This window comes from Acanthochromis polyacanthus, chromosome 15, assembly GCF_021347895.1.
Source record: "Acanthochromis polyacanthus isolate Apoly-LR-REF ecotype Palm Island chromosome 15, KAUST_Apoly_ChrSc, whole genome shotgun sequence".
Classification (NCBI taxonomy): Eukaryota; Metazoa; Chordata; class Actinopteri; family Pomacentridae; genus Acanthochromis; species Acanthochromis polyacanthus.
The window spans coordinates 33112398-33124545 of record NC_067127.1 but is presented as its reverse complement, the minus strand read 5'-3'; the positions used below and the strand labels follow the sequence as shown (position 1 = coordinate 33124545).

General features: G+C 41.9%; 1 protein-coding gene across 1 annotated transcript; it reads right to left on the bottom strand.

Moving 5' to 3' along the window:
• Positions 1 to 1559: 1559 nt before the first annotated feature.
• LOC110968795 (5-hydroxytryptamine receptor 7) lies at positions 1560 to 10807 on the bottom strand. The gene is made up of 2 exons (XM_022218770.2): positions 9749 to 10807; positions 1560 to 8632 (listed from the first exon to the last, which is right to left on the bottom strand). Exons 1-2 carry the CDS (start codon positions 10327 to 10329, stop codon positions 7729 to 7731), a joined length of 1485 nt encoding a protein of 494 aa, XP_022074462.1. The 5' UTR covers positions 10330 to 10807; the 3' UTR covers positions 1560 to 7728.
• Positions 10808 to 12148: the final 1341 nt, after the last annotated feature.

Sequence of the window (12148 nt, the reverse complement as noted above, 5' to 3'; positions counted from 1 at the left end):
GGAGGACTTTTTCATAAATGCGATGTCTCAGGCTGTTTTCGGCGTCATCCAGCTGTCCTGGAGCGTGACAGGGAATCAATAGCATCTCCACCTTTGAAGTATCGCTAATAAACGCTGAAACACTGCAGACGGAGGGTTTCTGATGCTTTATATTTTTAGAAAAGGCTGACTTTGAATGCTTTCATTCTCGGTGCTGTCTAATCAAACACAGCATGTCGATGTAGGCCACTGAAAGATGGGAAAAAAGAAATGCTTTGTTTAGTTTCAAGTGTTATTTTTGCACAAAGCAGGACGTCATTCTGTCATGTTTCTCAGGAAAGGGTCACGTTTTCTTGCAAAGCTGAAGAGCATCAATGAGGGTGCAGGTTGTGTTGTGTCTATTTAAAGTTCTGCATATGAGGGTGAGATGAGGACAAGAATCAGTCGTTTTTACTGCAAAATGTGGTTTTGCAAGCTCATGTTTTACATAAATGTAAGGGTAAAGATCTTGTCTGTGCGTTGGAAGTCAGATATTTATTACTCCGCCAAGAAACGCAGTGGAGTTATGTGATGATCAGCGTTGGTTTGGCTTCCTTTATCTGATTGTCAGCCTGTTAGCAACTTTACTCAAAAACGAGTAGCATGTATAGACATACGACATGAAGGCTGAAAACTCCCTTTTTTAAAAAATGTAACCTTTATTACTCTGCCAAATAAGGCGGCGGAGTAATGTGACAGTCAGCGTTGGTTTGTCTGTCCGTCTGTCTGTCTGTTTGTTTACAACATTGCTCAAAAACGGACTAACAGAGTTGGATGTAATTTTCACGGAAGGTCAGAAATGACACAAAGATCAAGTGATTAGATTTTGGCAGTGATGCAGCTTATAGTCTGGATCCACAGATTTGTTAAAGATTTCCGTATCACTGTGAGATAGCGTCACGGCGTCACTGTAACTATGACAACAATTGAGCACGACTACAAATCCACAGCTGAAGACTTAACAGGACTTATCCGACAGAAATGATACAAGGAATGAGCAGTCTTGGCAGAATACTGCACCCTCTGAGTGCTTTTCTTAGTATTTTGCCAAGGAACATGATTGATGTACGTGACAATTGGCGTTGGTTTGTCTGTCTGTTTGTTCACATCACTCAAAGACAGACTGATGGATTTAGATGAAATTTTCAGGAAAGGTCCAAAATGACACAAGGACCAAGTGATTAGATTTTGGTTGTGATGCGACTTATAGTCTGGATCCACAGATTTGTTTAAGTCAGTTTAATTCAATTTTATTTGTATAGCGCCAATTGCAATTCAAATTGTCTCAAGCTGCTTTACAGAACCCATATGCCTGAACCCCCAGAGCAAGCCCGAGGGCTTCAGTGGCAAGACAAAACTCCTTTTTAATGGGAAGAAACCTTGAGCAGACTCCGGTTCATATGGGAAAACCATCTGCCGCTGGCCGGCCGACTTATCAGGACGTATCTGTTGGAAATGATACAAGGAATGACCAGCCTTGGTGGAGTACTGCGCCCTCTGACTGCTTTTCTTGTTGAAGATGCTGAAAGAAATCACACCTGTTTCATGTTTAAGTGTTTTTTTAATGATTCATTCGAGCAAACATTCGCTCATCACTCAGCACCCTGATAAAACTGTACAGACTTTCAAATATATTTACATTTTAAGCAGCTTTGCTTCCATCACTACGTTGTTCTTCTTAAATTCCATTTCACTGCTTCACATAGATCTTACTTCATGGTTTCAGTACTAAGCTTCATGGTCGATGCTTATAAAAGGTCCTGCAGTTCAAGTAAAAACGTAAGAATGCACCAACACCCTGACGAGAACGACATGTTTTTACTGTCTTTTCCACGTGAATGTGCTGATATACAAGGAAGCCAGCCGTTTGATTGGCCAAAGACGCATCACATGTGTGCAGATTAATCCCATAAAACTTCTCCTGCTGGGCTTAATGGGACGTTAAGCCCAGCTGTTGTGGTCACCGGGGAGCAACGGAGTCCTTTCTCTTTTTTTTAATGTCATCATAATATATGTACATCAGTTTCACACCATATATACATGTCAGTAAACAGCGGCTAAAAAAAGCAGTGTCGCCCCTCTTTGTTGTGTTTGATGACGGCAGCGAGGTCCTGCAAAATCAGCGGCGTATAATCTCAGCGAGCAACATCCCCTTTGGTTCAGGTACTTTATATTATGAAAAGGTGGTTAAATGCTCAAGAGCTCGACTTCTCCGGGTCATAAGTAGCTCATGATTAGGACGCCCTCTTGGCACGAAATTGGCACGAAATTACACGAGTATCTATTAGAAAAAGGATCACTTCCCATTCTTCAACCAATTTTCTCTTCACATCTCGAGTCGTTTTCTGAGAGCGTTTTCAGGTCAGATAAAGGATTTATGCGAACAAAACCTCGTGGTGTCTTCTGTTTGGCAGCTGTCAGGTCTGTGGATAATTATATTTTTGGTTGACGTGACACTGACACTGATCTCATCAACATTTTCTCACTGGTTTCTGACTCTTATCTGTAACATCTTGCTAAAGGTGTAACCACAAATCGATTTTTGCCCTCTTAGGTTTAATGTTTTTTCAGCATTTCACAAGAAGTAAACATCAATCACAAGAAAAGATGCAGAAAAAAAGACAATATTTGATTGAAAAGAACAAAAATTGGTCTATTTTGAGTGTTTTGTCAATTAAAAAAGCTCAATTTTTGAGTAATTGGTATATCTTTGAGTCATCAAATAACATTTAAAAAACAGTAAAGGTTAAACAAAACTTAAAAAGAGACAGAGATTCTGCTGCTGTTTATTTTAGCGCCGTTATCCGCTAAGGTGACCGGTTAGATCTGATACTTGCATCTGACCACCTCCAGTGTTTTAGGGGTCGCTCAGGCTTGAAAAGTGCAGCTCGGAGGGAAAAAAGCTTTTAAATACGACTCCTTTCAGTGGGAGGAAGCATTCGGCTGCACTGACAGCTGACAGACGGCGACTGAATGCCAGTTTAGGTGCTTTTCTACCTTCTATTTAACACATCTTTCCTCTTTTCTGTCTCGTTCCCAACATGTTCTCTTTTGCTCTATTTCCACCAGAGTCACAGCATCTTCCAGACATTCTGTCAGGTTAACAGTACCTTTGGTTCTCGAGCACATTTCACGTGATATCGGTTCAGTTTGAGCTTCGGGATGCTCTTTTTGAAACATGCAGTCCTGCTCATATCCCCTGGCAGCTGTCCTCCCTATCTTTATGACAGGAAATGGAGCTGAGCCACGACGGCAGCGAGCCCAGAGCGAGCCCAGTTCAGCGGATCTCAACGAATTCTTTCTGACTCTGCAGAAGCGTAAACTCTGACAGCAGAAGATGACTTTCTTAAAGAGGTTTTGCTCCCACAGATCCTCCACACTCACACATACCGGATGAAATTATAAAGTTTTCTTGTTTAATTTGTGTGGTTTTGCAGCGATCAAAGCCAACGCCAGCATTTCATTTTGGCAAACTTGTAGGCATCTCCGTCAGGGGTGTCAAACATGCGTTCTTCGGGCCAAAACCGACCCACCAGAGGGTCCAATCTGGCTCGCAGGATGACTTTGTAAAGTGTAAAAATTAAAGAGAAGACATTAACTGCAACCTGTAAATTGTAAATCATTTCTAGAGCATGACAAGTTGTTCTCATCAAAAAGTACTAGAGTGCTCATTGTTCTTTTGTCATTATGTGTCTCATTTTTGTAATATTTTGTTTTGTTTTTGTTGCTTTTTGTCTGACTTTTGACATTTGTCTCAGTTTTGTTGTTTTCTTTCCTTTTTTGTCTCATTTTTGTCATTATGTGTTTTGCTTTATTCGTTGTTTTGTGTAATGTTTGCATTATTTTGTGTTTTTTTTGTCTCACTTGTGTTGTCTACTTTTTGTCATTTTGTTTCTTGCTTGTCACTTTTGGTCTTGTTTGTGTCATTTGTGTAATTTTTTGTCTCGTTTTCGCTGTTTGTCCATTTTTTTCTCGCTTTGTAATTATTCTGTCAAATTATTCTGTTTTTTGTTTTGTCTCGTCTTGCTTGTGTTTTTTGTCTTGTTTTAGTCATTTTGTGTTGTTTTTTGTTGGTTTTGGTCTCACTTGTCTCGTTTAACTTTTTGTCTTGTTTTTGTCGTTTTATTCGTTGTATAAGCTGTATAAGCCATGTAGACTCTACATGGCTTATACAGTGAAACTGAAGCTCCAGGATTCTGGGAAAGCTGAAGGCTACAATATAGCACTACTAAAGGAGAGAGATTTCCCCAAATTTACATGGCTTATAACGTGAAAGCAAGAATAGAAACTGATACTCCAGTATATTATGATGGCAGTACAACTTATCATTGGTCCATTCTCAGTCATATTGACTTGTAATGGCCCTTGTGATAACTTAGCACGGTTTCGCATTTCATATCATTGGCTGTAATGTTTATTTAACAGTTTTTTGTTTCGGGGGTGTTGAAAATGGAGTTTGGGTTCTTCAATTATACCAAAAAGTTCATCCAATCATGATGCAGGACTTTGATTTTGGAAAATAAAAAGTTCAAAAAGTTATAACCCTAGTGCAAATACAATAACCTGCTCCTGCTAACCTGGTAGAGGGATGCTGATTTTCCCACTGCCAGGCAGGAGGCCTAGAGGAAAACCAAAGAGGAGGTTTATGGATGTGGTTAAAGAGGACATGAAGGTAGTTGGTGTGACAGAAGAGGATGCAGAAGACAGGGTTAGATGGAGGCATTTGATTCGCTGTGGCGACCCCTGAAGGGAAAAGCCGAAAGGAAAAGAAGATATACAATAACCTGCTCCGGTTTACTCCACCACAGCTTAAACCTGTGCTTTACAGTGATCTCCTGATCTCTGAGGGAAGTGCAGCAGTGAAATGTGCTCTCTTAAATCCAAATCAGATTCCTTCTCCAGGCCTTAACTTCCCCAGAGACGTCCACGTTAGATCCTTCGCTGCTGTAATGAGCATCTGCCATCACGTAAAACTCAATAACAGCAGCAGCGGGTGAAGAGGTGATCAATATAATTTCATCAACACACCGGAAGTCAAATAATTAACCTAAATGCTTCCATGAGTAAACAATCAATAGAGGACTGATTGACATTTTTTTGTAACTTTTTCAGTTTATTTGCTTTGGAAAAGGGGGATTTTTGTGCATAATTTCAGTCAAAAAGGACAAAAATCTAATAAACCCAGTGTCCTGTTGAAGCAGATTAATGTACATTTTTTAGATTTAAGCAGTAAATAATGAAGAGCAGTTTTGTCATGATTATTTAAGGCGGTAGAAAGAAAACTGAGGATTTGAAACCAAGTTTTTAGCTCCATTAGCAGCTACAAGTTTCTCTAATGCCAAAATTAGCAGCTTTATTCTGTTTTATATCAGTCATGGTGCATTATTGTTTTTGGTTTGGGGTTGTGTCACTGAAAAGAGAACAAATTTACAAAAATTTAGATTTTTTCCCTTTTTTTTATTATTTTTATGCACCATTTGAGGGGCCAAAATCAAATCAATGAAATCTAACTAACCCAAAGTGTCTTGATGAAGGAGATTCACTTATATTTTAAGAGTTAAACACTAAATAAATAACAATTCATGTGTTTTTTTGTGATTGCTTAATGCTGTAAACCATTTATTTAGGTGCATCTGCAGGTACCAGCTTCTTCTCTGCCAAAATTAGCCACTTTGTGTTAATTCAGAATTTTAGGGCTTGGGGGCTGATGAGGCAACAATCAATGTTATGTCATTGAAAAAGATTTCTAAATGACAAATATGTTTGTGATTTTGGAGAATTTCTTTCCCATTTTATTTGCTCCCCAATTTAAAGCAGGTTTTTGTGCATCATTTGAATCAAAATGTACAAAATCTAATCAGTTAATCAAATCTAATTAACCCAGAGTGTCCTGATGAAGCAGATCCACATAAATTTTTATTGTTAAACTGTAATAAATAACAATGTTGTGTCTCAGTGTGGTTGCTTAATGCTGTAGAAAAATGTTGACGATTTAAAACCTTTTTTACAGGTGCATTTTGTAGGTCCCAGCTTCTCCAATGAATGAATTAGCCACTTTATCCAGTTCTTTATTAGCGTTAATTCATTATTTTTGACAATAATGTCTGCTGTGTCACTGTTGTGTCATTGTGATCTTAGTTTTGTGCGTTGTTTGAGGCAAAACGGGCAAAAATCCAATCAATCAGTCAAATCTGATTGACCCAGATCATCGTGATGAAGCAGATTAACTATTTTTCAGTGTTGAATATTTAATAAATAATAATTAGGAAGATTTATTTAATCCTGTAGAACATATTGAAGATTTGAAACCATTTTTTCAGGTGCATTTTGCAGGTGCCAGCTTCTCTAATGCCAAAAAAGTAATTTTATCCACTTTTTAATTAGCATTATTTAAATTATTTTAGGGTTTTTGGGGCTGTTGACAGTCTAAAGAGGATTTTTGTGCACCTTTGGAATCAAAAGAGGCAAAAGTCAAGTCAAACAACCAAATCTAATTAACATAGAATGTCCTGATGATGGAGATTAACCTGAATTTGTAGTATTTAACATTTCATAAATAATATTAAGAAAGTTTTATTTATTCCTGTAGAAAGTAGTGAAGATTTTAAACCATTTTTCAGGAGCGTTTGCAGGTGCCAGCTCCTCTAATGTTTAAATTCACCACTTTAGCCAGTTTTTCATTCATAAGTTTGGGGTTTGGGGGTTGTTGATGAAGCAACAATGCATGTTGTGTCAGTAGAAATAAGAAAGATCACCAGGAAGTAGCTTAAAATCCTCCGTAGCTCTTTCCCGCACTTTGTTAAACCCAAAACACGTCATGCATAGTTTGAAAGGAGACTCTTGGCCCTAATCGGTGACGCAGGACAAGGCACAGACACATTCAGAAAGTGTCCTAAATGATCTTTTCAGGTCTTTATCTCCAGCTCGTTGACTCCTACACAATCATAGATTCTAAAAATGCTCGTTTGTTCATCACAAAAATGATCATCCTGTAAACTGATTCTCAACATAAAGGGGGCAGCCGTGACTTGAGCAGAAGGAAAAGGGATGTAGTGAAATCAGAAACTGGTACCAGGTCCAACACATTGGAACAGTTTGTCCCAGAAACAGACTTGTGTACATTATTTTTTACATGTCAGTGGAGTTTTAATCCTATTTTGTCCACTTGTTGTTGTCCACATTTAGAAGCAGTGAAAAACAGTGTCGCTGTGCTGACCAAGGACCCAAGGTGAATACATTTGGTGTTTTAGCCTCGTGGGCCGCTTAAGCTCCTCCAGGTTTGTTTGTGAGGGCAAGTTTTCCTTGGCTCAAATTGGAATTAAAAGAGTTATTTCCACCCACGACAGCAGCTTAGAACAAAGTCGAAGAGCTCCGGTAGCTTTTGCAGCGACGCCATGTGCAAAACAGAGCTCTGAATGCTCCAAGACAGCGACCGTGGTTACAATTGTTGGACTTCACGATGCGCTGAAGAATCATTCAGTTGTTTTTCATCAATCTGCAACACACACAGCTCAACTTTTCCTCTTTTTCTTCTTTTATCAATCTCCCAGAATAAAACCTCATCTGTGCGCCTTCATGTGGATCCATCTAATCACAGCATCCTGCCTCTTCTGGCTTCACAAGTTTGGGGAAATAACCAGTCCGGCAGCGTGATGGCAGTGTGCCACAGTCTTCCTCCCCCCCGTTGGTCGATTGGCAGAACCTGCAGCTCTACACTTCAGCATCTGGCTTCTCCACCAGTTTCAGAGCCTCGTGCATGCCAACCGCCGACAGCTTCCGATTGATGTTCCTGTAGCGGCACCGCAGGAGGTTACTGTAGGTGGTCCTCAGATCGCGGTTGAAAAACGCATAAATGAAGGGGTTGATGAGGGAGTTGGCATAGCCGAGCCACAACAGCGTCCTCTCCAGCCACAGCGGCACGCAGCTGCACTCCACGCCGCAGACGAACGGCCTGGCGGTGGACACCAGGAAGAACGGCAGCCAGCAGAAGCTGAAAGCACCGACGACGATGCCCAGCGTGGCAGCGGCCTTCTGCTCCCGCTTGAAGATTGACTGGTTTTTCCTCTTCCGGCGCTGGTGGTGCTCGCCGGTCTTGAGGAGGCGGGACACTCGGGTGCTGCACTCCTCCTCCACCTCCCGCTGGAGCTTCAGTGCCGCCGCCACGCAGTCCAAACTCTCCTCCTCTTCCTCCTCGGCCTCCTGGTCCACCTCCGTCCCCTCCACGCTTCCCGTCTCCCCAGACTCCGCAGGCTGCTGGGCGTCCGGCACCCCTCGGCCCCCTCGCGGAGCCGCCCCTGCTCGGTGCTCCCGCTCTCTGGGGAAGCCGGTGATGGTGTGCTTGGCGGCGCTGAGTTTGGCCGCCCGGTAGATCCTGTAGTACATGATGAGCATCACCGACATGGGGATGTAGAAGGCCACGGCCGTTGAGTACACGGTGTAGCCGAAGTCCTGGCTGATGAGGCAGACCCGGCCGTCATTGACGTTCTGCGCCCAGCCGAACAGAGGAGGGAGGGTGATGGAGGCAGAGAGCAGCCACACTGACAGGATCATCTTGGCCATGCAGCAGCCGTTCTGACGGACCGGATACGTCAGGGGTTTGGTGATGCCCAAATACCTGCAGGGAAAAATCAAACATCACATGTTTTCTGTTTCTATTTAAATCTTTCGGTGTTTTCTTGCCTCAACAAGGTGCCCTTCAGCAGAACACTACAATCTGTTGCAGCCATATGCAGCCTCCAGGTGGAAACGGGGTATTTTTATGAATGGGAAGCTGTAAGAAGCAAGGAAACCATATGTGGGCAGCAAACCGTTGTGTGATTAATAAAGCTCCTTCCTCAAGCTCCATCCTGTTGGGTTTTATCTATTCTCCTCTGAACTCTACACCTGTCACCTCCTTCTCACCCTGTGGACTCACCTGCCCTGCTCTTCCTCTTATCTCCTCCCCAGCTTCATTCTATCTCACGTGTCCCTCATTTTCCAGCAGTCTTGTACTCTTTACTTGTTCTCTGTTTTTTTTTTTTTTTTAATTATTACTATTATTAGCTTCTCCCTGCCTGGATGTCTTTCACTCAGTCGGTGATTTACCCTGAATGATCACGCTCAGGTCTCCATGTTCACACTCTAAGCAATCATTCACAAAACACTCGCTGACAGAATTTCACCTTCTCAGACAAGCAGAAGAAGATTCTATAATTCTATTAAACTGATTCACACAGATGCCAAATTAAAGAACATAAACCAACAATTACAGCTAGATTTTGGCAATTTTTTTGAACATCATTTAGAAAAAGATTTTGGTTCCCAGATGGCAGGTTTGCTCAGAACATCGGGACACTTTGTCTCCCAAATTTGAGGTGAGTGCCCTTGAACGACTCTGAACCACGGCGAGGATTCCACAAATCCCAGGTTTCAATGTCGCAGAGGACTGAGCGGCACAATATCCTCTTAGACTGCGCAAAGGAATCTGTTAGGATATAAAATGTGGGATTAAAAATGGCACAAAAATGTGTCCACTTTTTGGCAAAATTTATGTTTCAGTCTCTGGTTCCAAACAGTGATGGAGATTTTTAAAGCAGTTCTAGGAGAAAAAGGTTCTACTTAATAGACAGTTTGGCCTCTTTTCTGGTTTTCCTCTAGAATAATTACGTTGTTTTGTTCAATTTATGGTTTAATAACAGTTTCGAATTAAAAATCTTACTTCTTAAAAACGGAAAAGAAAAGTTTATCTCACCTGTCAATGCTTATTACGCACAGAGTCATAATGGACGCGGTGCAGCACATCACATCCATGGCGATAAAAACGTTACAGAAGAACTGTCCGAATATCCACTGACCCCCGATCAGGTCCGTGATGGAGACGAACGGCATCACGGCCAGAGCCACCGACAGGTCCGCCACGGCCAGAGACACGATCAGGTAGTTGGACGGTTGGCGCAGCTTCTTGACGAAGCACACGGAGATGACCACCAGTAAGTTCCCGCAGATGGTGGACAGCGTGAGCATGGTGAGGACCCCACCGATCAGGACCTTCTCCACCCGGCCGTAGCTCAGGATCTGCTCGCCGCACCGGGTCCCGTTCGTCTCCATGACCTGCGGCTGACTGGAGGTGGACGGAGAAGTGGCTGCTGCCGCTGCTGCCGCAGCCTCTGCGGCGCCCTGCGCAATCTTCAGCAGTCGGGGCGCAAGAGCTTCCGAGATCATCATGTTGGTGGAGTCCCCGGGATCCCTGCCACCGACTCGATCCTCTATCATGAACGACGACCTCATGTTGCCACCACCGAAAGTTCCGTTACTTGCTCCCACAACAACCATTCTGCTGCCGCCTGTTCTTTTTTATCCATGGACTTGGAGACCCGTCCGGTGGTGACATAGACGCGCACAGATGTGCCGGTGTTGCTGTGAGGAGTGAGTAATCCCTGTTCCACAGCCCCCCTCAGGATAAACTATACTGACATGCTCTCTTTCTCTTCAAAAAACCTCGACGCCTTAATTCTCCTATTTAGAGGTAGACTCGTCATTACGCACGTGGCGCGCCGCAGGCATATTCCCAAAATACCTGACCCATAAAATACGATTTCATTTCCTCCTGTCTGTGGCTTGTACCTGGCTACGGCTCCCACTTTCCAGCCCTGTGTGCAGAAAGACAGAAACTTCCAAACCGCCCTGCGCGCATATATATATCTGAAAAGTTGGCGTGTGACGTCAAAAGACATGTTGGGTCGCCTATAGGCTGCCGATCAGCTATCGGAACATCCACACTAACGATGCACATGGTGCAAAATCTCCTGGGCCCCTTTCTGGAGTTCATTCAAGCAAAAAAGAACAAACTGTGCCCATGGATGGCCGTGCGTACTTGCGCAGAATGGAGAAATGTTCTGTCGGTGTGAAATGCATGTACGGCTCCAGTTATTATTCACCTCCACGGATCAAGGTGAGGCAGCTGGAGCTTTAATTTCCCCCCCAATTCCCCCTTCAATCATCTTTCATTTTAGCCAACAGTCCAGGCGGAGGGTTTGAATGATGAGTGTGAGAAGCAATCATCTGTCTTCATCCCACTTCTTAAACTTTTGAGATTTATGCTGCTGGAGATGAGAACGGGACCTCCAGCTGCGCCCGAACGCTCTTCATCATTCTTTAATCTGGGCCCAATTATTGCACGATACCCCCAGACGGTATGAGAGGCTGTATTGCTGAATGTAGCCTTGGATAGTACCGCCCCCATGCGGCCAGAACTCTCAACTGCACTTTGTTCCTGAATTCCCTCCAGTGCTGGAATTCCTGTGCTTCTGATTATTTACTGTCACAGTTTAATTTGGACATTTTACAGATTTATCCTGTTTTAAGATATTTAATAAAATTACAGAAAAACATAACAGTTTACATGGTGATTGTAAAAAAGAAAAGACCAAAACACTAAATTACAGCCACAAAAAACATTTTACCAATTAACAACCTGTCCCCATAAATCGCATTCAGTTTTTTTTTTAACTTTATTTAAATTTAAAAATACATTATTTTACAGATAATCAGTAAAATCACAGAAAAAATAACATTTTGACTGTGGAAACAAACAAACAAACAACAAAAACAGGTCGAAGCTTTAAATAATGTCCACTTTAAAAGTCTGTATTTTTACAAATAGTAATTTGTTTTATTTGCAATATGTGCCCATACAATTACAATGTTTACTGCATTTATTTTTCTGATACTTTCACTTATTCTCTATAATTTTCACTGCTATTTTATGTAATTATTTTTACAGTGCAAGACAGATCTTATTTTACTTCCAAGTGCTTTAGTTAAGTTGATTCATTTATTTTTAAATCTTACATGCTCTATTGAAGATTTACAATGGGTATGGAAAGTATTCAGACCCCTTGACATTTTTCACTCTCTGTGTCATTGCAGCCATTTGCCAAAATCAAAAAAGTTCATTTTATTTCTCATTAATGTACACTCAGCACCCCATCTTGACAGAAAAAAATAGAAATGTAGAAATTTTTGCAAATTTATTAAAAAAGAAAAACTGAAATATCACATGGTCATAAGTATTCAGACTCTGTGCTCAGTATTGAGTAGAAGCTCCTTTTCAGCTCGTACAGCCATGAGTCTTCTTGGGAATGACGCAACA

Bases quoted from the DNA above. Each gene is read 5' to 3' on its own strand.
- LOC110968795 (XM_022218770.2), bottom strand. From the start codon at position 10,329: ATGGTTGTTGTGGGAGCAAGTAACGGAACTTTCGGTGGTGGCAACATG. The intron at 8,633-9,748 runs GTGAGATAAACT...TTTTCCCTGCAG, and splicing joins TGCGTAATAAGCATTGACAG to GTATTTGGGCATCACCAAAC.